Source organism: Semicossyphus pulcher, unplaced genomic scaffold (genome assembly GCF_022749685.1).
Source record: "Semicossyphus pulcher isolate SPU_LCO1_2020_fin unplaced genomic scaffold, fSemPul1.0.p SCAF_17, whole genome shotgun sequence".
In the NCBI taxonomy this organism is placed as follows: Eukaryota; Metazoa; Chordata; class Actinopteri; order Labriformes; family Labridae; genus Semicossyphus; species Semicossyphus pulcher.
The window spans coordinates 20,601,854-20,628,918 of record NW_027211681.1 but is presented as its reverse complement, the minus strand read 5'-3'; the positions used below and the strand labels follow the sequence as shown (position 1 = coordinate 20,628,918).

The 27,065-nt window shown below is 44.6% G+C and overlaps 1 protein-coding gene across 1 annotated transcript in view; it reads right to left on the bottom strand.

Annotated features, from left to right (window-relative positions):
- The window catches only part of LOC138594264 (protein sidekick-1-like), a 252,273-nt gene that overhangs the window by 155,413 nt on the left and 69,795 nt on the right, over positions 1-27,065 (bottom strand). Inside the window, exons 2-4 of the mRNA XM_069665307.1 lie at positions 11,649-11,805; positions 7,871-7,977; positions 5,499-5,646 (exon numbers count right to left, since the gene is read on the bottom strand). Of these exons, the coding sequence (XP_069521408.1) occupies positions 5,499-5,646; positions 7,871-7,977; positions 11,649-11,805 (412 nt within the window). The remainder of the gene's footprint in view (positions 1-5,498; positions 5,647-7,870; positions 7,978-11,648; positions 11,806-27,065) is intronic.

The window sequence follows — 27,065 nt, the reverse complement described above, 5'->3', positions numbered from 1 at the left end:
AAAGAGGCAGAATAATGAATCTCTCCCTCTGTTAAAGTGGTGTTTGACAAATTAAAATGAATGAATTTGGAGACACACGCGCACACACCTCCACGCCATATGGCTGCTCGGGCCAGGTCTATGAAGAGAAATACTTCCCATAAAGCCCTCCACCTGACACTGACCACCTGTGACATCAGCTCTTTCTCAACGAGGAGCTGAAATATTCACCGTCTTCCCTGCCATGCTTCTGCATAGATCACTGCCTTTATTTGATCAATCTGAGCTCCCAGCGTCCCTGATGGAAGAAGAAAGGAGAGTTCTAATTCTCCTCATCCTGGCTGTCCTCCTCAAGCTGCCGGCTACGAGAGTCATTTCACGTCCATCTGCCACAGGCCTCAGAGCTAATTAAAAGCAGCAGCTCGCTCTTCTCGACCTGGGCTGCAGGTCGCAGCTAAAATATATATCAGCCACAGCGACTTAGATATCAGGACCGTCCCACAGTTGTTTCTGACTGCTGCTAGACAGAAGAAAAGAGACAATATGTCTGAACTTCAGAGCCCGTGTGGATATAAGAGGATAAAGGGAAGAAAACATTTGCTGGATGGATGGAGGAGAGGGTCGGCAAATCAGAGAGATGGCAGACTAGCAGGGAGATGGAGGGGGCAGGGAGTGAAGGCTCCATTAGATTAGAGAGGAGTGTGTGGGAAGTGACAGCTTGTAGGTTCTTTCCTGGACAGCTTTTTGAGGGCTGGGGAGTTGGGGAATGTCCGCACACAGACAGGATGTGCGTGTGTGGAAGTGAAGGTTATGGAGGGAGGGAATTACATGTGTGTTAGATATGCAGACTGGGCTCAGGGGCAGGCAAACGGACATAAATTGAGAGCGCTGGGAGAGGCAGAAAGACAGACAGCGAGATGGGGCTGGGGACTCTGGGAGCGATGCATATCGGATCAATAAACTTCATAAACAACATCATCAGCGCGGTCACCACGAAGACAGCCAACCGCCAGGCGCCATCTGGCCCCGTCTCGCCGGACCGCGGGATCAGCCAGCGTAACCTCGCGCACAAACACAAACGCTTACACACACCGTTACACGCGCAGGGGCCGTGCAGATATTCAGCTCTCTTTCCGACACGCATGAGCGCACAGAGACTTTGGAGCCAGGTAGACGCAAACCGAGATTGGCCTAGAGAGACGGTTTGTGCATGCGTGTGTGTGTGTGTGTTGTGTGTACGCCGCAGCAGTTAAACAGTTTGTTCAGGAACAGAAGTTTATAGATTCTGCAGCAGTTTATCCTGTGGCATGATAACGACAGGCGGCAGAGTGAGAGAAAGAGTGAGAACGCCGAAAACAAAGCAGGAGGAAGAATAATTCAGAAGCAGAAAAGAAGGAGTGAGAGATGGAGCGGGGAGGTGAGAGGGGGAACGGGAGAGGACGACATGTCTTGAAGAGACAAGAGGGGAGCTGTGAAGAAAGGTGTAAATTAGTCTTTTCTGTGAGGGTTCAAAGGAAGTGTTATGCATGAATCTTCACCACACTGTGAATGTCGGGGTGGAAGCAAGTGAATATTTCATCTCACAATGCAGAGATGAAGATTTTCATCTGGATGATATTAATATTTAAAAATGATGTCGTAGATTGACTTCTTGTAGTTAAGTTAGTGGTGTAGAAGAGCAGGAGTGAAAGAAAGGTTAAAAAAAGGTTCAAATGACGAGGATGGAATGTTTCTGCATTCATTTTCTGCATCTTATAATGTGATTGCAATTATTCAATAACACAAAAATGTATTACCATAACCAGATGCTGCAAGTGGCAGAACCAGCTGTCATTTCATCTCGTTGCCATGGATATAGGAATCAGTTCACAAGCCTTGAATTTGAGACACCAGTCAGGCTAAAATGAAACGCCAGCATCACTGTAGCTCACTGTGTACATGGCACCTTATTGGGACTACAGAAAGTGATCAGTCTATACTTGTTTGTCCTGCATAGACATTACACAGAATAATTTGATTTTTAGAAAGACAAAAATAAGAATATCAATTCTGTAAAAACACAGGCTAACACTGCTTTATAGTTTTTATTTCACAGTTTTTGGACAGAAGTCTTGATAAAGAATAAACAACTAGTCATTAATGAATTACTGAGTGAGGTGTCGGATTGTCAGCCCAGAAGAGTCTAATCCTACTAAAAGAACATGACTCTACTGTACACTACTGAACAGTTCAAAAAACATTAAAAAAAAAGCAGAACCTTGTGAGTCTACAATCTATACAGCTTATCCTGTTCAAGGATTGTGCAGAGGGGCTGCAGCCTATTCCAGCTGTCACTGGGCAAGGTCTGGATTGATCGTCAGTCAATCACAGGGCTGACACATAGAGACAGACAATATTTCACGCTCACACACAATGACAAGCAATTAAGGGTCACCAATGAAGTGAAAATGAAGGAGCATGTCTTTGGACTGTGGGAGGAAGCCGGACTACCCGGAGGGAACCCATGCGTGCACGGGGGAGAACATGCAATCTCCACACAGAAAGGCCCACTGTGTCCGAAACAGGAGTAGCCCTCTAGCTGTCAGGCTACAGTGCTAGCTGCTGCACCACGCTGCTGTCCCCTTATGAGTCTACTAAGCTAAAATAAAACTCTACTTACAAGAATCAATAAATGTTGCTGTTTGACTTTCTGACTTTTTAAAGTAATAATCTCAAAGATTTTCATTGAATTAAAAGTCTGTTAAGTCACTATCTATCGCCGAATGAGGTGACACAATGGTGATTGAGTCTATGGCCCAGTGATGGTAAATGGTAAATGGACTGTACTTATATAGCGCTTTTCTAGTCATGTGACCGTAGCAGTCAGGGATCGAACCACCAGCCACAGCCGTCCCCATATACTCTACTTTGGCTGAGAAAACAAGATGGATGACTACAGATACAACTTCAACAAGAAGTGAAAATCCAAAGAAAAAGAAACAAACTCGACGCTCAGATGAAGCAAACAGTCTAAAAAGGAAAGCGACCGTCAGCGAGGTAAATCAAGAGTTACAGCCGGAGCCAAACGTGGACGTCACACATGCAACACTGTCTGGATATCTGGGAAGTGTGCTCCTGTAATTACTGTTGATCACCATAGGTGCCGCCAAAGAGAACGAAACGGAGATCTTGGAGATTACAACTTTAAGGACCTACAGACAAAACGTGTGAGAACAGCTTTTGTTAGGAAACTCTTGCTGAGCCTATTGTGGCCTCCGACCCAACCAAGCTGGGAATAGCAGCCGGGTTAGTGTTAGTTACAGTGTACCGTGGCTAACCAATGCACTCAACTGCACTGATACTGTAGTTAGAAAACCTGAGGTAGAGTTCGACGGACACTGCTCGTAGGATTGAAATGTTCTTCCTAATTAATTTAGCGGTCTGATGTGCTGTGACATCCTGACTGCTGAATCCATCTCTGTCTCAGCTTCTGTCTTTTTCTCTTTCTCATCTATTCAAAGAGGGGAGAGACCGTCCTAGACACTCCAGAGAGTTAATTGAGATGGGCAAATGAAGAGGGGTGATATGTCTCCCTCTCTCCGCATAAAACTGTGCATATGGTCCAAATAAAATGCCTCCTACAGTTAATGTGAGGCCTTTGCTGTTTATCATTCCCAGTCATATTGTATTTCATAAAAAGTGTTTATTCCTAATGCTCCTTTAGCGGAGGCAGCCAGGTATTCAGCAGAAACTAACGGTGTCTGCAGTAAAGGGCAGAAGGAAACCTTGAATGTAATGGGTTCTCGATATCTCGATAATAAAACGCATGCAGTGAGCACTTATTCATCAGGATGCTTATCACTTTTTCTCCCGTCTTAATCAAGATAAACGGAAAAGAGTAATGGAGCCAATGTAGAGACATACACAGGCCACAGCATCAGCTGTGTTGTGATCAGGAGGACAAAGCTCTCTGCTCACCTGTCAGACTGTGACAGCCAATTGCTCACTGACAAACCATATTGTGTTCTAAATGCTCTGCAAATCTGCTGCTGCAACTGTTTCATCAGCAACTCAACATTTATCATCTTCTTTTCATCATGCTAATATCAGCAGCAGATGTTTTGCTCTTCTGCTAAACTAATGTGACAGTTCATCTGCATAGCTCCTGTTCTTTTTGAACAGAGGCTGGACCTGCACCTGGATTCATTAGTGTCTCTAGAATGTGAAAAATGTAACTAAAGGATCCAGGCGAGGTTTCTTTATGCCCTGCTGTCAATGCTGTTTTGATATGGATAACAGGCTATTAAACTAATTGACAGAAAATGCACATTTGTTGGACATTAAGGGATTTAATATTATCTTTGTTTATTATTTTTTGTTTTTAATTGCAAGCGGCAGAGGAGTAGTGCTGACATTTCTGGTGCGACATTAAGGAGGGGCTCGAGCACTGTAGTGGTGATGCTGTGACAGTAAACACTTCCAACAGAGGCAGGGTCGTGAGGAGTAAAATAATTGCAGTCCACTGTCATAAAGCCAAACTCAATGAAGCCACATTAAGTTTACAGGAGGGCGATTCTCCATGTTCGTCCAAATAAAAAGTCAAACTGGATGTGAACCGACAACAAAAGAATTATTGTATAAAAAACGTTCCCACAAAGCTTTCTAAGAAGCACTTTCCAGTTGGTGTCATTAAGGGAGTAAAAAGTTGCTGTCTTGCCATTTACGCGTGCAGCAAGGCCACCGACAATTTCACTAAACAATACACCAGAGTGCAGTTAGTGTTCCTAATGGGATGTTAGTTATCTCACAGTGTGAGAGCAGCCTCATAAAATCACTGAAGGTCCGTATCGCAACATCTACTTTCACTGATGACTGGATTCAAACAGGTACATATTCTACGATAATTTAATGTACAGCCTCGAACAAAAGCACAAAACCTTTCACAACAGACCTATATTTCCTTTCTCCGTCTGAATAATTACATTATTAATTCACTCTATGAACATTTTTCAACATAACGACACAGAGACTAGTCCTAGCAGCTACTGAATAATATGCAAATTACAGGCATTTCAAAAGGAGCCCGACAACAGTGTGAAACAAAAGAGTGTGAAACACAGCTTACACAACACGTCCAGGGACCCTCATATCTCTGCTCTACAATTAATAGAACAGAACATCTTCCGTGCACCTAAAATTACTTAATAACCTTGTAGATTAGACAAGGGGAAAAGATTGGATTCATTGAAAACTCAATTTTATCCTCTCTTGATGAAGGCTTAAGTCTTTTGTAGGGATGTCTAATGAAAAGGGTCAGTTATCTAAATGGCTTATTATTCATAACAATTGCTTTGCAAGGATTAAAAGGAACTTTTGTGCTTCCCTAGCACGCTAATTAATAACCCACTGAGGGATAAGAACTGGAAAATTAAAATTATCTCAAGCGGTATTTTGTACCACTTTGAACCAGTGTGGGAACATAAGTCTCCATATATAACTGTTACAGTTTGCTAAAGAGAGAGAGAGAGAGAGACACCTACATTCGGTTGTTGGGGATTATCTTGTTCCCGTCTTTGTACCATGTGACCAGGGGTCGGGGGAAAGAGGCGAGGGGAGGCTGGTTGATGATGGCTGCTCGGCCTTGAGTCACCGTCTTTCTCTGCTCATCAGCGGAGAAGTTCCCCAAAACTGGAGGAGGAAGAGGGGAGGTTACGAAGAGCATCAATACCAATGTGTTAAATTAGATTTAGACTGTAAGAATATTAATGCAAATACATGAAATCACAAGAAGCAGCATTTCACACATGAAAGTGGCACAACAGAATACATCCGTGCCATCATGAATTATGTGGTTCTGGAAGCTTGTAGACGGAGCATTACACTCGCAGGGGTAGATGAAACATTGTAGCTGGCGAGATAATCACTAACACGTTAGCCAGTCAGGAACATGTAAGCGCTAGTCAGTCACACAAACTCTGAGCGTCTTTCTGAATCAACTGTACGAGACCGTTTCCTGTCCGCTCGCATTCCGGTTAAAGATTTCAGGACATACTTTTCATCCAGTAATGAGATTATATTTAAGATGGGAAAAGCTCTCAGGGTCAGTTAGTAAGCTGGAAACCTCAATCTTTAGTAGTTCAAACAGCCTCTCAATAAATGTGTTTGAACCAACACTCGCAGAGCTTTCTGTTTCAGGTCGGCGCTGTAAAGGTGGCTTGTTATCAGTCAAGTTTACACAAACGATCCTTGTCATTGTTGTGAATTCACTGATGCAGCTCTGCAGTTGAGGAATAAACTGATTTAATGTTGTAAAGCTTATGTAACCGTGCGTTAGACTTAAAATATCAAGTCATGTTTGCGTTTTCATGTTGACTGTAGGCTCAATATTTTAGTGTTTAAATATTTTAGTGCTTAAATGCTTTAGACATGATACAATAAAATATTCAAGTCCAACTGAAAAATTGTGTCAGATAATATCTGGTATATTCTGAAGCCCCTTACCCCCTCCTTTTAGTGCAATAAAATATTGAGAGTGAAATAATGCTGGGCTGCAAGCGGATGACTACCGTAAAATTCGGTATATAAGACGCAATTTTAATATTTTTTTTTCCATCTAAAAAGTCAGTTTTGTCTTATATACCGGTGCGACAAATATACCAGTATAAAATGCAGAGTAGGTCAGCACAGTATATTGTTTAACAACCGCAACTGCAATGCGTGCATGTGCGTTATTCACAACACAGGACGGTGCTGGTTAACGCTGGGGCTACTTAAACGGACAGTTCACGCAGCGGACGTGCTGTTTACTTTTAGCGGCTACACCTGCAGCACACACACCGCCTGAGGTTGTGTGTGCCGACAGGAAGCAGGAGACGTGATTTTTTGTTTCACAAAGCGACCGTCACGGGGCTGATCATGCTGATTAAACATACATCTGATGACATACTGTATTAATAACACGACTGCAGCCCACAAGTCTAGTATTTGTTTTATAAAGAAGTCCCTCCAACGGCACTCTTTACTTTTTCATGCGGGTGTCAGAGTCTGAACCAAGAGTGATAAAAGTAGGAGGGGGTTTTGTTTTATTAAAAGCAAACACACTTAAAAGCATGATTGTTCATTGTTTATATAAACATGAAAACACACTGCGTATATCCGGTATCATTTCTTGTATTATTTTAAATCGCAATAAATATCACATAAATATCGCAGAACTAAAAGATATCACAATGTATGATTTTTCCAATATCACGCAGCCCTAACGCAGACAGAGGTATTTCATTGTGTTACTGTATTCAACCCAGACAATGGCGCTAGAATCTAGCTAAAGCTTTGCCACGGACATGTGCCGTTATGATCACCCGAGTTGTGGCCATCAACAATACCATAGGCTGAGCTCAACTACCGCACCTCTAGCTATAATTTGTGTGTGTTTTGAATCTGTTTCAAATAAAAACAAATTGAAATGGCGTTGAAATAACTTGTATACACGTTTTTATTAATTAATAGCGATAGAAAACCTTTTTCCCTCTGGGAAATGCCCCAAAACTGCGTCTCCATCTCATATTCCGGTGCGATTTATATTCCGGATTTTACGGTAATTGCGCTTTCAGTTGGACTTTGTTGTGTTCAAATTGCAGCTAGATCCCTTTCATTAAAAATAACACTGATAGTCATTACATCACAGTTCATATAATGGTGTTATTGTAATACAGCTCTCAGGCAATTTACATCAATGCACTTTTACCTGCCTTGTTTTATTGTTTTATGGATTTATAATTGGCGTGTGCTGTGGAATAGGAATGATTATGTGTATGTATTTTTAAGCACCGCTGCTAGGAGCAATTTCGTTGTTTTCTGTATAAAATGACAATAATGGCTTCTTGTCTTAATACTGTGAAACTGTACTTACAGGCCACCTGCACCTCTGTTCTCCTGTGTATGACCGCTCCCATCCTGTTCCTCACCATGCACTGATACAGGCCAGCATCAGTCCTCCTCAGAGACGGCACAGACAACCTGAAAAAGGACAAGCACAAGTAAAAGTACGGTTATGAGGGTCTATTTAATCTCTGAGCTGTAAATAAACGCGATTAAAAAAGGGAGGAAGGCAGTTTTGGGAGACAACGAGGCATAAGGGAAAGAAGGGGGAGGTCTGTTTGGCCATATGTACGCCCTCTTGTGTACTTCTCTACATGACCTCTATGTGAGAATGAATTAGGCCTGAGGTTTTTTAACATTTCTCAGAAACAGAGGGGAAGGTGGAGTGGTGCATATGCGCAGTATATGTGTATTTACGTGTGTGTTTGTGCTGTGTATGAGAATGTTTTTCACAGCGTGCATGTTTTTTCTCTCTCTAAGAGGGCTTGTTAATGGGGCTTTAATGGACTGTGCTTCACTAATGGGAAGCTTGGCATAGGATCTAGGTTGGTGCTGTGCTGGATAAACACAGAAATGCATATACACACACACACATGCACACACTTACAGTACACACAAACTGGATAGACACAGTAAAACTGGACATCGCTTTGGGGCTCATTATGAATACCAGGACAGCCAAGTATTTAACTCCCAGGCTGTCTGTGAATGCTGCCAACGCACACAAACCCAGACACACACACTAACACACTAACACATACACACGATCCCATTTGAATCAGGAGTGACACATTACACAGCAGCTCTCATCCTGAAACAGATTTTGAAATTGGACACTTCCTAACACAGCATCCCTCTCTCTCTCTCTCTCTCTCTCTCTCTCTGTCTTGGTCTGTGTCCCATTAGGTTTTTTAATAAGCGTGTAATGCGGCTGTCACTGCATGTTTTTGTAATCCCACCCAGTTTTCATTTATGTTTCTCACTGAACACTATGTTTGATGCTGACGGGTCCAGATCAGAGCAATGGTTTCCCTGAGCCGTGCGTGTGAAGTTAAATTCCCTGTGTGATTCAAGATAAGAGCAATTTCAGTCAGGTTTTAAAGTAAGACAGCTAGATGTTATTTCTGCAATGTGTGATGTTGTCATGTTGTCAGGGGGAGAACACATTTTACTACCTACTATTTCTTCATGTGCAATAGCACTGAAAAACTGGGCTATATGTCCGAAGCATCCCATGAGTCATTCTCTGTTAGCCAAGAAATAGAGAGCATTCTCTGAATCGTCTCCGCTCTGTTGTGTCTGCGCTGAATGAGGAAGCAGGAGGAGCATGTTGCTACATTTTTTAGCAGTAATTAGGCAGCAGTAAATGAACACAAAGTTTGGCTTCAAAAGGCAATCTTTGCAGAAACTTAATTTCTCTGCCAGAAATGTTATACAGTTTTGAAAGCGATGCAGTGGCCTTGTCCAAAGTGTTCCTCGAAACAAAGCGAATGCAGCTTCTTTCTCTTTTTTTAAATGTAGCTCGTCAAGTGTTGATTACATTTCACAATGTGTGAACAAAGTGACAAGTTTCCTTAAATGTAAATGATTTGACTCATTGTTCACTGTCCAGTAAATTAAACAGCAGACTATTCTCTAAAAAGAAGGTGTGGAAACTGGGGCGTTTGAGTTTCAGAATGGACTCGTTTTGAAAATTGGAACGTGCAATTATTCGACACTTTTTCTGGCTAAATGTAATGAACAGGAGGAGCTGGGGATAGATCCACTAACACTTTCGTTAGCTTCTCTACCTGGCTACATTAAACTATCAGTGAAAACACATAATCCAGATGGTCACACATTCACACAAACCCTGCCAATTCAGCACAGCCTCGGCATCACCAAACTAAAGTAGCCAGAACGCTGAGAGCAGTCCAGAGCTGCGCGACGCCTCCTGGCTCGCACAAGCGCTGCCTACAAAATGCTGGCTCAACGTCTCCCTCCCTCAGTTTGCATGTTACCCCAAGATTTCCTCCGTTTCTGAATGATGTGAAAAACTATTTTGTTTCACAGCTGCGTTTTTTGCCAAGAGGGATTGCTTAGCTCTTAGCAAGCAACGCACACAGGGACAGAGAGGGAGAGGCGCAGAGAGAAAGGCAGAAAGAGAAGCTCAGACATATTGATTGGTTCTCCTCGTCTTTGCCCAGACCATATACATATTTATGGTGCTAATGTAATTATTAATCTCACTTTGGCTCAACTGTCTGAATGTTCTGACCTTCTCTAAACACACTCCATCACTTACGGCCAGCTGTTTTTCCATGCATGAGGCATGACTGAACACAGGGAAGACTCTCAGAAGGAAGGGCGAGGAAAGAAGGTCCCATGTCCATGTCTTTTTGGCTGACTGGCGCAGTCAGCCCTACACATGGGTCTGTATGTTACTGACTGACTGACTGATTGAGTGACGGTACTTTCAGAGCCATAGAGAGAGAGAGTTGCGACATCACAATGGCAGATCATGAAGCATATTGGACCTCCACTGACGCGACTCTCTGTCTATACGGCTCTGGATACTTTGCTCAGGGAGTAGGAGGGGCTGCTCCTACGGAATTAGATTTGAGCCAAAATAATCAAACAAAACTTTTTAAATATCAAACAAAAATACGAATTTGAAAGAGAATAAAACTCACCCAAGCAAAAAAAAAGTAATCTCAAAATTAAAACGTATCACTTGCAGACAAATTATCTGTGTAATTGTGTAAAGTATTGGTCTTTTACTCTTTGCATAAAATATCATTTTGTTTACAGTTCCCTTTGTTTCTTTCTCACTGCTGGCTTTACGGTTGCGCTCCCAGCTGTCTCGTTTGCGCTCCCTGATTTTCTGTTTGGAGTTCTGGCACAAACCTCTCGGGTGGGCGGGTTCTTTAAGGGGTGCATCCCCATTGGCTAATGAGTTTTTGAGTGACAGCTCCATAGCTGGAGAGCTCACTCAGTGCCCCGGAAGTTGTTCAGCAGCGCAAGTTCTGGCGCCAACGGAGACACGTAAACGAACCAATGAGAGAGTCCTACATGATCATTAACGCGTCTTACTGGATGTTTTGTTGTTTTGTTCTGTTGTGGTTAGTAAGTTTTTATTGAATTAACGTTAGCTAACGTTAGCCATTGCCCACAAAAGCGCACAGTGACCTGATGCGGTCAGCCACATACTAGGTTTTGACCTAGTCTTTCTCCAATTGTTCCCAATGAGGACAGAGTGTATGCAGCCACATGCAGCCGTCTAGAGAAAAGCGCTGCACCCAGAGCGCTCCGCCTTTTCTGCGCGGCCACTCCGAGCGCTTCAAGTTGAAAATCTCTTAACTTCTCAGAAAAGCGCTGGTGTTGTCTTTCTGGCAAACAATCTGAAAGGGAGGCACTCGTCACCCTGGTTACCACCAAACATGGAGGAGCAACTTGCTCTGGCCGTTTCTGTCCACAAACAGTATCACAATAGAGACCGAAAAGCCCACTGTGGGAGCAGAACGGCTGGACACTAAACGTTGCGGCTAAGTGCTGTGCTTTTATCGCCCTACGCGTAAGCTTGTTGTTAGCTGTGTAGTAAGTTAAACTTATCGTTGTCATAGAAACAAAACCAGCATGCAGTGTAATTTCTCTCACCGCACAAGCGCTTTATCCCAGCGCTCCTCAGCGCCATGCCAGCGCCTTTGTGCCAGAAAAAGGCGCAATGTTGGACACGGAGCCTCAGGAGACAAACGGGCAGAAGGAGCCAACAAAGAGATCCATGACAAAATGTTGGACACATAACAAGCTAGTAGGTGATCACAACTGACCTGTACTGTGGTGTCCAGTCGGTGATGTTGCTGTTGTTCAGAGTCCAGCGGTACTGCAAAGGCCAGCTGCCTCCAGCCAGGCAGGTCAGCACCAGTCTGTTTCCCTCCAACACCACCTGCTGCCCCAGTCCACCTCCTCGCAGGTAGGGAGCCACCTCTGCCAGACAAGAGGAAAAAAAATTGTATTTTTGTTATCTGCAAAGGGTCTGCATTGCTCAAGCCTGGATAACAGAGCAAATTTCATCTGTATTCATCCACCACCAAAAAATGAGAAAAAGAATTCTATTCATGTTTTGTCCTCAGCTTCTGTGAGGAACAAATCAGCGACACACCAATGTACCTGCTTTCCGGAATCTGTCAAATTGTGTAGTAATGGTGGCAGGCAGCATTTAGCTGTTTAAATGTCAAGGTAGATGTGACAACAAATTTTCACACATAAAGACACCTGGCATCAAAGCAGCAGCAAAAAGGAATGCTAAAACTGTGCCTATTTATACGCACTGTACTTCTCTCCTGTTCCGGCAGCCAAGACTCTGACTTCTTCACCTTTATCCCTCTCTCATTTCTACCGTCATTAGTCAGGAGTATTTTTAAACAGGACGTGTGTGCGTAGATAGAGAGAGGACCAAAATCTGACAAGCCTCATCTAACAGGATTTAGCAGGACTTTCTCTGGAGACCTGCCACTCCATTAGAGAGGTCTGTCGTAGCCTTCCTCTACGTCTCTTCCGGGGAACGTGGTCATAAAACCCTCAGACACACACTTGTTCATGGAAAGTTTCCTCTCCAAAATTCTCCTGTGAAGGGTCAGATAAACCCACATGTCTTAAGCAATACAAAGTGTCTGCTGCCAGAAAGCTTACACTTAGATGGATCTATTATTACTTTTGTAACAGCAGCAATTACAGCTGATTACCCCAGGTGTGCTTTGTCAAACAATCTCATAAATGATGACATTACTTCTAAATAATACATAAGGCTGCAGCCTTAGGGGAAACACATGTGTGACATATGATTCACGTCAGAACCGTCACATCTATTGTTTGTAATGTAAGCCCACACACCAGTGGCTTGCGCATGACTACATGCATCAGTGTGCCAGCGACGTGTCCTATTTCCCAGCAGTGATGCGCATCAACGGTGCAGAAAAGCAGCAGTTCCATCATATTTACTCGCCGGAACGACACGCCGTAACTTAAATGCCTCTTCTGTCTCCACAGAGCATCTGCTGTGTGTTGCTGGCCTCAGTTGAAGTGCATCAAATGCCAGTGTACAGCACTTTAGGCTTTCATAAGACAAAGGTCAAACTCTTCTTTGCTGTCACTTTAAATCCAAATGCAAAACAAGCCGACGGGCCCGACCAGCTGATACGCAGCTACAGCTCTGCACCTCCTTCTATTCTTCTTCTACAGCAGGAGAGAGCGTATTCTCACTTAGAGAACATCTATTGTACTGCTAGACTCCAAAGCATTCAAGCGTAGCAATTGCACTATAGTGAAATCGCACGCCCTGCCTGTGGAGGAGAATTTGCTGGCGAGCTGAGCTGCAGCTGCTGTCTAAACAATGCCATCCAGTCTTTAACTCCTGGCTCAGGTGTTAAGACCTGGCTCAGCAGCATTCAGCATAGAGGCATCAAGGCTAAAGAGTGTGTCCACAGGAGCGAGCTGCAGGACCTGTGAGGACGTGCTGAAGCCTTGATGGACATAACTAAACTCTGGAGTGGGGTGTAAAGTGGGAGTAGAGTGGGGCGGCTTGTAGACAATGAGATTTATTCAACCCATCAACCATCTTCACACATACACACTCAAACAAGGTGAGAGGGGGCAGGCTTATCTGCTGGCTACAGTATGTATGGACAGGTCCATTACTCCCAGGCAGGAGTTTTACATTCTCTCTTTCTCTCTCTTTCCCTTTTTCACGTCAGCTCAATCTTCTCTCCTCCCCGCCTTTTCAACTTTCTCAGTTCTGTCGTTCCTACAGTCCCTCTCACTTCATCTCCATTTCCTTCCCTACTCCCTTATTCCCTGCGGATGACTCAGGGCCACCTTTTCTCCCCTTCTCTTTCCACTGTTTCCCCCTCTCTGCCCGTTTCTCTCTTTTAGATTGATAGCTGCCCGCACCGTGCACAAGAAGAAGGGAAGTGTTCCCTCGAAGATAGATTTATGCGGGAGTGTGAGTGTGTGTGTGTGTGTGTGAGAGAGTGAGAGAGAGAGTGTGCGTGCATGTGAACGTAAAGATTTATTTGGAATACTCAGTTTCTACAGACGATGGCTGGCAATGCAGACTCCAATGTCATACTGCTGACCAGCACTATAACTCACCGTTGCCTGCCTGTGTGTGTGCGTGTGTGTGTGTGTGTGAGCGGGAGCGGCAGAGACTCAGCCCCATCAGCCAAATATGAATAACAAAGGCTGGTGCTTTGTAGATACTGTACAAATAGGAAGAAGTGGACGTTTTCACCTGCCCCCATTCTCTCCACTTATCTTCCACTTTGTTCATTCTTTCCACTTTGTGCAGCTGCTTGTTGCGTCCGCCCCCCACGACAGCCCTAGTTGCACTTTAATCCTTTCGTCCACTTTAAAGAGAGTCCATTAGGAGCTACAGATCGAGGCACATCTGAGGAGTCCACATCAGAGAGGAACAAGGTCAGCTAACAGCATGTTTCAATCACCAATGTGCTCTGTCTCTCTCTCGTCCCCGCTGTCTGTCTCTCTGTCACTCAGTGTCAACGCGTCACTCTCTCCCCCCTAACAGTCTTCCTCTTATCACAAGCTGCACCGTCCAGCCACCTGTCTGTCAAGACCACCTCCCCTCTCTTTGTTCATCCCTCTTCTCCTCGTTGCCCCTCGGTTCATCTCTGTCAAAGTCTGCGGCAGCTCAAGGTCTCTGTTTTTTGTGCGCATCTTCAAGACGACCGTGGCCTAAGAGAGAGCTCGGCCTCTAAATATGACAGGAAAGTCAAGAGGCAGCCTCGCACGCACAAACGCACACTTTCTTCCCGACCCAACATGCGCACATCACTGCCATCGGGCAGTTCTGGTGAAGCTGCTTAGGCAGATTCTTGGGAGGAATTCAATTTGCCGGGGAGATGAGGTCTGTGATAAAGAGGAGAGGGAGGAGAGGAGGATGCAAGGACAGAAGGAGAAGGGGAGCATGGCCGCTGCTCCAGGGCTCCTCTCCTCTCTGTCTCTGTTATATTAGGCCCTAAAATGACTTGTCCTTTACAAATGGGCGACTAACGATCATTATTCTTACACTGTGCTGCATTAAACATCCCGAAATTAATTCAGAATTTTACTGCAACAGCTGTGGTGGGATGATTTTCTCTGTCTGGACATGAGGTCAAGGTGCTGTCGGGGTAAAATCTGAGACAAAGCTGCTGATTTTATATTCTGCAGGTTTGAAAATTGTGCAGTTTGGTTGAGGCGGTCAGAAAAACCTTTAGGTGGTCCGGTTTGCTTTGAGATATGCAGAGAAACCCCGCGGAGTGAATGCATTTCAGAGCACACTGACATAAGAGAGTGAGGGGATGAAACTAGTTGAGCTGTGGATCTCATTCAAGCAGGGACTGATTAATTACTGGATGTGTGTGTGTGTGTATGCGTAGGTACAAAGTGTATGTGTGTGTGTGTGTGCGCATGTATAAAGTGGGTGTGTGTGCGTGTGTCAGGTCAGAATAAGGGGTCGCTCACTCCAGAAAAATCACTTTATCTTCATAGAGCTGAACCCCCCTACTGTGAAGCAGGGCTGGCTATAGTCTATGAATACTGATGCACTGATAGCATGGCTCTCTCTCTCTCTCTCTCTCTCTCTCACACACACACACACACTTACACTTCCTCATGGATTTTTTCCACGAGGTTGAAGGGGAGAAAATAACTAAATCAGACTCTTTTATTACAAGTAATTTTTCTATGAATAAGCTGCTAAAAGTTGCGAGGCTAAGCAGTTTTTTCCCCCCATGGTAAGAGCAGTCTTTTTGATTATAGGGAGCAAATGAGTTCTGTTCCTTTTTAATCTAATAAGTCTGCCAGCGCTTGTTTCAACAGGCATTTAAAAACACTTAATTGGACTGACAGTGTGTGAGGCGAGAGGAAGAATTACGGGACGAGTTTTTGGCATGTTACTACCAGTTAGAAAACGAGGGTCCAAAAAAAGGGCTAATTAATTGAACAATATGAAGTGGAGGGTTGAAGAAATGAGACTCCATCGAAGAGTTCAGACAAGTCGGGAGAACACATACTACTAATGGATCAGAACTTAGCAACTTAATATTTCATATGAGGTTGCCTGATATCAGATATTAAGATCACTGTAACCGAAAAAGACAAGTAGGTACTCGAAATTGGAGAACATGAATTTCCAAAAAAGACAATCAACAGTCTAATTTTTGATTTTCTCACTTATGCTGCAATTTGCATGGGAAAGAAAAAAGAAAACACATGTTCGTCATGAACTGTATAAAAAGATGGAGGACATGACAGCTCCCTAAGAGTGAAGCCTTAACATCTCTATCGCCCTCTGCTGACTGGCTGCAGTATAGGTCATAAAGCCCGCCTCCTCCATGTTAACAGATGGGACATGAGTCAAACTATAAAATCATTTCTCAAACATGGTTTCTGTCATTATAGTTAGTTCTTATCATGCTGATTATTTAAGTGTTCATTTTTCGGACAAGTTTAGTTTTAATTAGTTATTTGATGCTGCAAAAAGGATGATTGACAGCTCTGATGACAAATACGGTTCCTGCAGCCGATTTGTTCCGGATCAGCAGAGTAGAGGAGAAACGGCAGTCAGTGAAGTTTCCATATCTGTGAACGTCTGCTTCAGACCAACACAAGACGAACGTGCCGACATGAGGGATCATTGCCGTTTCTTTGGTAAGTTCAATGTGTGTGTTTTGGTTAGCAGAAGTGTCGGCAGGTCAATACTGCAGCTCCACCAGCTGATCTCCTGTTGTACAGACTCTGGCTCTAAATGCGAGAGATGGCAGCGCCCACTTCTGGGGGTATTACGGGTTTACTTTTGAACAATGAGAGCAGGTGGAGACGCGGCGTCCATCTATACATACAGTTATTGATTTTTGCCCATTTTGGATGAAATGGTAGGCTGAGAGATGCCAGCAACAAGAACTCTACCCCTGCAGAGAGAGCTGCAGGGGAGCAAACTTCACAAGAGTGAGGTGAATTTCAGCTGCGCTGTGGCCCTGACCTGAAACCTGATGAGGCGGATTATAATATAATTCCCTCTCGTGGCACACCACTCTGCTTTTTTCTGTTTTAAATCATTTGTCCTGCTAAGTGGTGTTGACAGTCCTGATTCCAGTCGTGATGAAAAGACAAACGATCAGACTCATTTAGCACCACACAGTGTATGATTTTATCTCCTGAATGTCAACACCAGCCGGCCCAGACTGAGATGGGATCAGTGTATCTTGGTCCCATCAGCTCTAACGCAAGAGATCTACTGACCAAAGAAGATAAAGTTGAGCACAAAACACCTCCTTCCTTTGATGACGATAAAATCAAAGCAGCTCTGACTAGTCCGCAGCTCATCCGCTGATCCCAACAGACTGGGCTGCAAGATAGTGAGTCCATAGGGAAGTGAACAGCCCTGGACTAGAAGTACTGCTCCTGGACAGAAAACAGCAGTGAGAGAAAAGTGTTTTCACTTCTTCATCTATTGTCAGATGAAGCAGAGTGACAGGTGTGGAAAACAGGATGTGAGTATAGGACTTCCCAAGTTGGCAGCTGCTTTACTTGGCTACTAAATGTCATATTTCGTACAAGAAACATCATCTCTCCTTTAAGACTTACAATTCTCTCTAATGTCTCTTCCTGCTCAGACAGCCAATCACAGCCCCCTCCTCCAAGCCCCTTCCCTGCCTGCTCCAATCACCGTTTCCACAAGCTTTGACTGACAGCCGTCTGCAAGCAGGTGACAGATGAGTGACTGATCCTGGCGTGCTGATTGGCAGATGTCGGACCACAAAACATGTTGCCTGCACATGTCACACGTGCACACACACACACATACATACACACACACACTCAACCATGCATGAGAACATAAAAGCTGTGGCAACAATCCAGGCATGACAACAGTCCAAAGTCAACAGTGTCGACATTGGCTGTGCGTGTGTTTATGGTGTCACAGAAAGTGGTACTATTGAGAGTGGTGCTGTATTCTTAAATAACCTCCACAACAAAAGGTTGGTAAGATGAAACATATTTGGAAAGTTGCCTTGATATTAAGAAATAAGAGTCTGTTCTCAAAGCAGCAGGTGGGCCACGCACGCAGGAGGCTCGTCGTTAAAGCGTTGCATGTTGAAACAATCAAAACCAATGTGGTGATGAGCGACATCGGCACTGCACAGCGGCAGTTAGACTCTTTTAGAACAGCATCATAACAAGGTTCATCTTTAAAGGAACAATATGTAATATATTTACTGGAATTTATCATAAAATGACCATGATATGTCATCAGAGATTAAGGTAACTAATACTCTGACAACAGTGCTGCAGCCAGTATATTCTCCTCCTGAAATTTCAATCCCGTTGCCGAACGTCTGTGTCTGTTTTGGCCTGCGCAAAACCCGCCCACTGCCCATTTCGTCACCCCGGGTTGCCAGATATGAAACAAATTGGCACACAGGACTCGTTCTTTGTTATTGTCAAAGCGCACATCTCGCGCTCGAGTAGGTTCAGTGTCCTCAACCTGGCAACCTGCGCGAGCTTCGTGTTGTACTAGAAGCGTAGCCCAGTTAGGGAAAAGCTGAGTGGTTGAGTGTTGGTGGTGGAGCAAGTGAGTGAGAGAGACAGGAAGTGAGTGTGTGCGCATGAGTTAGAGCGTTATCAGTAACTGAAAATAACGACCATACAGTAAGGCTGTGTGTGTAAGCCGCGCTCCCGCGTCTTGCGTCCTGCTCGCTGCTGTGTGTATAAAGTGACGAGAGTTAGCCCCGAAGCTAGCGGCAGCTTCGGCCCTGGGGCAGACTGATAAGCCTCCCCTGGAACATTCGAATCCGGGGAGGGGACAGGGGGAGACAACGCTCTCCAATATTTTGAATTTGGACTGCGGTACCCTTTTTAGACGCTAGCTGTCAATGTTACATATTGGTCCTTTAACATGAGACATCCCACCTCAATCAGTTCATGAACAGGAGGGACAAGTGAACGTCTGTGTGTTCGTCTGACAAGCATGTGTGGAGACTCTGCTCACAACAGCATACGGTGGGGGCAGAGTGCGAGGGGAGGATGTCCAGAAGCTAATTGAACGTAAATGACAATCTTGGACAGATAAAATAACAAATAGGATAGAATTGGTCTCTAAATGTACGTGGGCGGTTGTTAATATACCTGGGCAGCCCGACCAGGTATTGTCCATGTGTGGGAAACGCTGGAAATGTAATTTTAAAATGCCAATTTGTTGGCAGTATCAGTGTGTGTACTTGAAATGTCAGGTTTTAATATGTTGTACATTAATTGAACAAGACTTCTATGTGCTGTAACCTGCTTCTGTGCAGCAAAACAGCACATTCTGTCATCGCAAGTATGATAAGAGTGTGTGTGAGTGTGTACAGTCTCAACCATGCATGTCTTAGGGAGTTGTGTCGTGGACCCAAGGGGTCAGGGGAGTGCAGGTCCATGGATGGGGGGAGGTAAAGGAGGGGAAGAAATGGGGCAGAAGGGCTGCGGCGAGAGGAGAGATGGAAGGCTGACATGGGGGAGGGAGATCGGGGGGGAGGGGGGTTTTAATCAGGTGGAAGAGACTGTGATCAGTGACATTTAAAAGGTGGGCCGCACTGCAGGGCACATCTGCTCGGACGCGCACACACTGAAACACACGCACACACAAACAACTGTCAGCTCGTATCTCCTGATGAACAAACACGCGGACAGGAGGACAGAGGAGGTGAATGGGAGAGCGGGGAGGGAGGGGAATAAAAATATCCCACTTAAACAGCAGCCTCGTATCTCGCTGAGGAAAGTTGTGTGCTCAAGTGACTGCGAAACCGCCTGCGTACTTTTGAATGACAAATAAACACGCAAACAATAATTATCCCTCTGTTTTACTTTCTGCGCTCGCTTTTTATCCCCCAGAAACCCCCTCCCCCGCTGCGCTTCTTCCTGAGTATTTACATCCCCTCATTAAAAACTGGAGTCTTTCTGCAGGTAGAAAACAAACACACGCACGCACACACACACATACATTATCAGTCAGCTAGTGTTGAGTCCTTGGATGGATCTGAAAAAGGATAACAGAAGGGGACAGTTTTAAGTGGTGTGCGTGCCACCATGATAAGCTGGGTGGAGGCAATACCAGTTTGTTCCTGAACCTGTCGGACACGATCACTACACCACCTTCACATCGCCGCCACTGGGCTTCACACACACACACACACACACACATACTCGACCCAGATCTTCACTGATATCTAGAGACTTCACAAACACAACTGCATTCAGACATGATGTGATAGTCTGACATGACTCCAGGCTCCGTCTCAAAACACGCTCATCACACGCACACAAACCTCCACATGCAGAATCAGAACAAGTCATGTGTGGTCCCCTTAAGTCCAAATGGACCTCAGAGAAAGTGAATCACAGTATCACTTAACCTCCTTCCGTCTCTCTCATTCTGGCTTTCGTACTTTCTGTGATTTTAATTGTCTTGCTCTTTCCTTATCCATATCTCTTCACACCTCCAGGCCTTCAGGAGAGGATCTGAAATTTAAGGGACGTTTTTTGTCTCCCTGTCCTTCAGCGAAGCCCAGGTCCTCTCTTTTAGCGCGTACGTGAGGTGCATGCGCGCGTCACCTCTCCACACACCTGTCTGTGCTAGCCATCATCCCTTCTGACAGCTGCCACTGTCCTGACCTTGGGCATTGTGGGGCCTACGTGGTTTGGAAGTGATTGACGAATCGTATCCTTTCATTCATTATTGAAGGCGCAGATCAAAAACGCTGCGCCCGGGATATCACCGTAACACCCCCGCAGACCAGACAGAGGTAAAAAGGGAAAGGCGGGGGTGTTTGAGAAGGTCATCTGAGCAAAGGAGTGCAGGTGCGGAGTAAGGGTGAGGGAGGGCAAACGCGCAGGGAGCAGGAGAGTTCGGCAGAGGGATGGAAGGAAGAGCATCCTAAACAGCGGTGTATCTTTTATGTTTCCCTCTACATTGTCTTTTTTAAAATTCTAGCTTTAGCTCAGAGATCCCGGGGCTCAGGTTGTCCAGACTTGCGCTGAAAAAGGCTCAAAGATCTATAAATAATATTTAAGACAGAAAGAAATAAAGCGAATACAACTTCCTCCGCCAGTCCTGCCGTATAAACCGAGCAACTTAAAATGCACCCCTCTAAACCTCTGGACGTCACTCACACCGAGATGTCACATGGGGGGATCTGAGGTCACATGTGAGTGGTTAAGTTCACGCCACCTGGGGAAGAGACATCATATTCAGAAGGTGTTTAATCACTGGGGCATTATGTGCAGATACTCTAAATATTAAAGGCTTCGGGCTGCCTACGATGCATCCTGACTGCCAGGTTGTTTTCACACCACTTCCTAATGTAGGTCAGGTGACTCTCACGGGTGCCACGTGACCTATAATAATCATACCTGACCTTGTTTGGTTTTGTGGTGTGAATGTGATCACATATCCAGTGGACAAAGAGGATTAAAATAGACGTCCTGGTTGAATAAGCTCCTTCTACATGTCTATTTGTGAAACACGAGTGACACACTAAAGCATACCTTTACACCTGAAAGCTGGATTGTTACCGACAGACCCCACAAAGGAAATATATGTGTGGAATCAACCCCACGGGGAAACACTTACGTCAGTGCTGGGGATGACTTATTTATGCTCTGCTCATTTGTACCGGTGCCAAAAATATTCAAGCAAGAACCAGGAGCACGTCTCCAGGGTCCATCCTCAACACACACGCTGAACTTTGTCCCACAGTCTTCATCGTTTCATCTTCCTCTCCAGTCTTTTATCAGATGGGCCTTCATCAGTCTCCGCCATGCACTGCCCTGTGCTCACCTCCATCCTCTTTTCATCTCCAGCCTCTAGCATTGATTTTGAGCCGGACTGAAGCGCTGATCTCTATTCAAAAGAGGTGCATGTTATATCCTCTGGCGATAACATTTACCTGCTTTCTGTGTGTGGGCGCGAGAACCTAAACTACTAACTGACTCATTCACCGTCTTTGTCCCTCTGCCCCCTTTTTTTCACACACTTTAACTAATTTGTTGTTTTCAGGTGCGTGGGAGGCGTTTGTTGTGTTCATGCCTGATTGTGCACAAGTCCATACGCTCCAGTATGTGTGCACAAGTGCGGATGCTTACTTCCTGTGCTTCCTCCTTTCCACAATGACAACATCTGCCACCAACTGCAGTACACGCCACGTCTCCCCCGTCTCCCTCGTTCTCCCAGCTCCCCCCCCCCTCCCGCCTCAGACGAGGGCGGCAAAGTGACACACTGTTTGAAGGGCAGACTCCATTTCTGTAAGCGTTCCCTTTTACAGACTCAAATTAATTCAATAACACTGACAAATGTCCTTGCCAAGATACAAAATGACTTTCTTTCTTGACTGTTCACTCGCTTCCACCAATGAGGTAGCGTAGGCACACATATAGACGCGCATAGAAGGTCAGAGGCAAACCTAGCCCAGCACAGATGTTTCCAGTAATAGCAAACAAGTCAGCTGATAATGACTAAGAAGGCACAGACAGAAGTGTTGGAAGCGTCTTGTGCTCATTGTTTGACGAATAATTCATTGTTTAGCTTTTCAATTTCCCGGCGTGTCGGTGAGCTGATGGAGTGGATATTTTTAGATTTCTTTTGGATGAGAATTTAACAGGCGCTTGCGAGGGTGGTTAACAGAGACGCTTGTGGAAAATATCTTTAATTATCTTGCTGTCACAAATATTCTTTGAGGCAAAGTTGAGTTGCGCTTGTTTGCGAGAATATTCTTCTCATTTTCACAAAAAAAACGTCATTAATAGCAGATGCTGTGCCGGTTTAACAAGCAGGATGGTGGGCGAGTCAGGCACTACTTTCTCTTAGAACAGAGGTTTCTTCAACAGCAGAAATACAACATGCATCTAAATACTTTCTGCTGGAGCCTGGTAGAAAACTGCAGGATATTGCAGAAACATTCACTATCAGAGCCGCAAAAACATGCATGATTCAATTCCAGTTGGGAAACAATGAAGCTTTCAGGGGTTACTGAGCAGATTCAGGGCCCGGGCTCAAGAGAAAATACAAAAACAACATCTTAAAAGTATCCACACACAGAATAGAAAACAGTCATCGAGCGTAATGCAAAGAGACAGGACAACTCATTCAAACTCTGCTTAACCTGAATTCATGTCACGCGAGACACACTGAGAACGTGTGTGTGTCCCTGAACACGCGTTAGTGAATCACTGGACTAAAATAAGACAGGCCAAATTAAATTAGAGCAAGAGATGCTGTCTATATTTCCAACCCTGTTTAAACTGCTGCTCAGTTTTTATTGACAATGGATAATGATTTCATGCTACTCAGATCTTAAATCTAAAAGCCAGAAGCTGCTGTTTCTTTACTGAGGGAAATAAAGAACATTAACAAGCTTCTTCTGGTGTTTAAATAGGTTACAATACAGTTTGACTCAGAAGTGTCTGTGTGTAAGACATCTTTTAAAGCAGCATGACCACAGATCCGTCTGAGTCAACCTCTCCGAAACAAGAAATAATGTTCAGATGTGTGTGAGGATCACGATAAACAGCCGGCAGTACATCTAGATGCATACACGGGGGGATGGGGTCAGGACTGTCAATCCTCGTAAGAGAGAAAGCTGCAGCTGTGAGCAAACAGCTTGAAGAAGAGATAAAAATAAACCTAATTACAAAAGCCAGATACCCCCCCATTCCCCATCCCCTGCCCCCCCTCAAACACACACACGTTACAGGTGAGGGACAAGAGAGAGTGAAAGAGAGATGTTTGAAAACTTCAAAGCTACTCAGGAATTCAAAGTTCAGAGCTTCATCTCCCCGAGTCTTCTGGCAATTTGTAAGTCAATGTGGGGAGATGTGTGTATGTGTGTGCGTGTGCGCGCGCACATATTTTTGCAGGTATCTTGCAGTACATGTTAAATCTTAAAGTGCTAATCTTGCAGAATTTAATGTAAATAAATGTCTGTTAAATCTCTATCTATCACCAAATGAGGTAACACAATGGTGATTGAGCCTATGGCCCACTGATGAAAGCCTTGCAGTATCACAGGCTGGGCGTAAGAAGCAACTTACGTGGAAAAAAATCACAAGCGGCGCCCAGTTAGTGACGCATTTCCGTCACCCAGCAGTGGTTGGTCTGCCACAAAGGGTAGGCGGAGCTAAGCGGCTGTTTTTCCGGTCTCTGCAAGTGTAACGAGTAAACAGTAATCTACTATGGCTGAACAAACAAAGAAATGATCGATGACTACAGATACAACTTCAAAAATAAGTGAAAATCCAAAGAAAAAGAAACAACTCGACGCTCAGATGAAGCAAACAGTCTAAAAAGGAAAGCGACCGTCAGCGAGGAAAATCAAGAGTTACAACCGGAGCCAACCGTGGACGTCACACATGCAACGCTGTCTGGATATCTAGGAAGTGTGCTCCCGCAATTACCATTTATCGCCATACGTGCAGCCAAAGAGAACCAAACTACCACCTTTACAAGATTACCACTTTAAGGATATAAAATATGATATGATTACACTACAGAAAAGAGACACAGCAGATGTCTGTGGTATTCCTTTGTGGTCCAGCTGTGTTGATCTACAGGTCAAAGTGGAGTAGTTACAGGTGAATACCGACACGCCACCTCTAACCTCACTCACTTCATGCCCACTCATTTCTCAAAGATCCGTCCTCTTCAATCTCTTCTCTTTCTCTTATTCATCTTATCCTGCTGCCCAGCCATCTCCACCTCACCCTCTGCCTCTCCTCCGTCTCATTCTCTCCCTCCCGTGCTGTCATTAAGCCAAGGCCGATGATGAAGCATTCCATCTCCCCCCCCACCCTCACGCAGTCAGCACTTTTATTCATTCGCTGCATCGCTTCAATCTCTCCATCTTTCTTTATTTTTTACCTTTTATTATGTAGATCTGCCTTTAAGTTTTGATGACAAAGGGCTTCAGAGAAATACTGTAGTCGCGCAGCACAGGTGCGGTACCATCAACAGGTGCACACATTTCTGTCTAGAAAACTCTAACAGACATTCACAGACTGGGATAATCTATCTTCTGTTCCAGCCGAACAAAATAAATTGGCGCGGGTCGAGACCTGCTTTTTCTTTAGTCTGCCGACGAGATAAACATGCATTCAATCTCCCTCTCCTCCCCCCTTTCTCTCCTGGTGACATCACATGCCTGTATTAAACGTGACACTCTCATTAAATCCACATTCACAGTCAGCCGCTGCATCTCCTGAACGCACCGCGCGCCGATCCAGGTATACAAACCTGAGCCAGGAGAGCTCATGAATAACTAATGGCAGAGACACAACAACGCTCTGATTCACAGAAAATGGCCTTTACGCCATCAGCTCCGCTATTGGCTGCCTGTGAGAGACAAGGGGGAGATTGATCGAACATAAAGGGTGAGAGAGTGAAGCGATATATGTCTGGGAGGGAGAGTAATTGACTGTATGTGTGTGTGTGTGTGTTCATGAAATAAAAGCGATGAGTGTGAGCGTACGGTAAGAGAAGAAGAGAAATGGAAGATATTATATGAAGTTATTGGAAAGCGAAAGAAAAAGTAATTTCACACGCGACCCATCTGCCAGCGCGTCTGAAAGGCTTATCGGCACACATGATAAACAAACGTGATAAACGAACACATGCGACAGGACTCGCTTCCCTCGCACAGACACACAGGCACATGTGCTCTGTGGTTTGCTGCGGAACAACACAACAATAGTGTGCTTGGTGAAGATGGCTTGGAGGTGAAGGGAGAAGGGAGGAGCCTAATCTAAAGTCGGCATAATAAAGAGGGAACCAAGATGTCGTTCAGCCTTTCATGGATGGTGTTTCTGTTTTGCATAATGTAGTGTGTCTTCACCTTCACCTGTTGTGTTCTCTCTAAACCTCACTCCTCTCTCGCTCTGTCTTCACAGTGAGCTCTGCAGCAGAGTTTCTCATAGTGCCCTAAGAGGTACTCTGGGGTACATCAGGGGGTATTTCAATGTCACATTAAAACATATCAGCAAGTAATAATTCATAAATCAGTTGTACAATATTAAGTATATTAAAAAACAGTTATATATAGTATAGTTATATAATGTTCAGAGTTTCCCACACATAGACTGTACTTGGACGGCCCGCCCAGGTAGATCGCGGCCGTATATTTGGCAACCCATTTTATTTTTAATCCATCCGAGAAGGACACCATCCCTGATCGGTTAACTAGTGGCACTGGGCAACCTCCCACCGACTGAAAGTCACACATGCCCTGCGAAGAAACAGAGAGAGAGACGCACACGCGTGTGTTGTGCTGAAGACGGCTTAGGACTGACTCGAATGCTTCAACCGTCGCCATGGTAATCGACAGCAAAAATCAGTATTCAAATGTATTTTTCTTCTGTGTGATCTGTGAGACGGATCTGTGTGTTTCTCATGCTCTGTGCCTGGCTCAACGAGGTCGCGATCTGTCCGTGTTTCTGTGCACAGACTGTAAAGTATAAAGTACGTCTCCACATGCTGTGAATGACAAGAGCAGGAGCTGTAACCTGCGATCAGTTCATCATAGTGTGTTAATCACGCAGATCTTTCTGTCTGTCACTGTTAACAGAGACTCCAGTCTGCTGTGTAGTTCATATATTTCAGTGATAAACACAAAGCTGTAGAGGAGCATCAGGTTTCATGATCAGCTTTATATCACTTCAGTCCGTGATCACCCGCTCCCTCCCTCCCGCTGTGCTCGTCCTTTCCACCATCTTTAAAAGCTTTTCCTCTCTACCACAAATATTTTCTACTGAAATATTTCAAAGCTGCTATTTTACTAAAAGCGTAAAACTTTAAGAACCACTGCTCCACAGGAGGCATGTTAGGAGAGACAAATGCCCAGACCATTTGAATGTTTTGGTCCTTGGCATGCTGACACCTCTGCCTCTGGCACAGACTGACAGTCACACTCAGCTGGAAAACCAGGCTTTCTCCTGTGATTTGAGAAGTCAAAGAGTGTTTATGCAAAAAGTCTCCACAAGCTCTGATTTCAGCCAAAACTCTGATCTACAAAGAAAACAACAAGAAACTCTGCAAGCTGCGATTCAGTTAGTTAAAAATGACATCGTCAAATTAAGACTTAAAAGGACTAAATGTTAAAAGAGGACTGTAGTAGCTTAAATCAGTCTCATAGCGGTTATGAGTGATATGGGAATAAACAGTT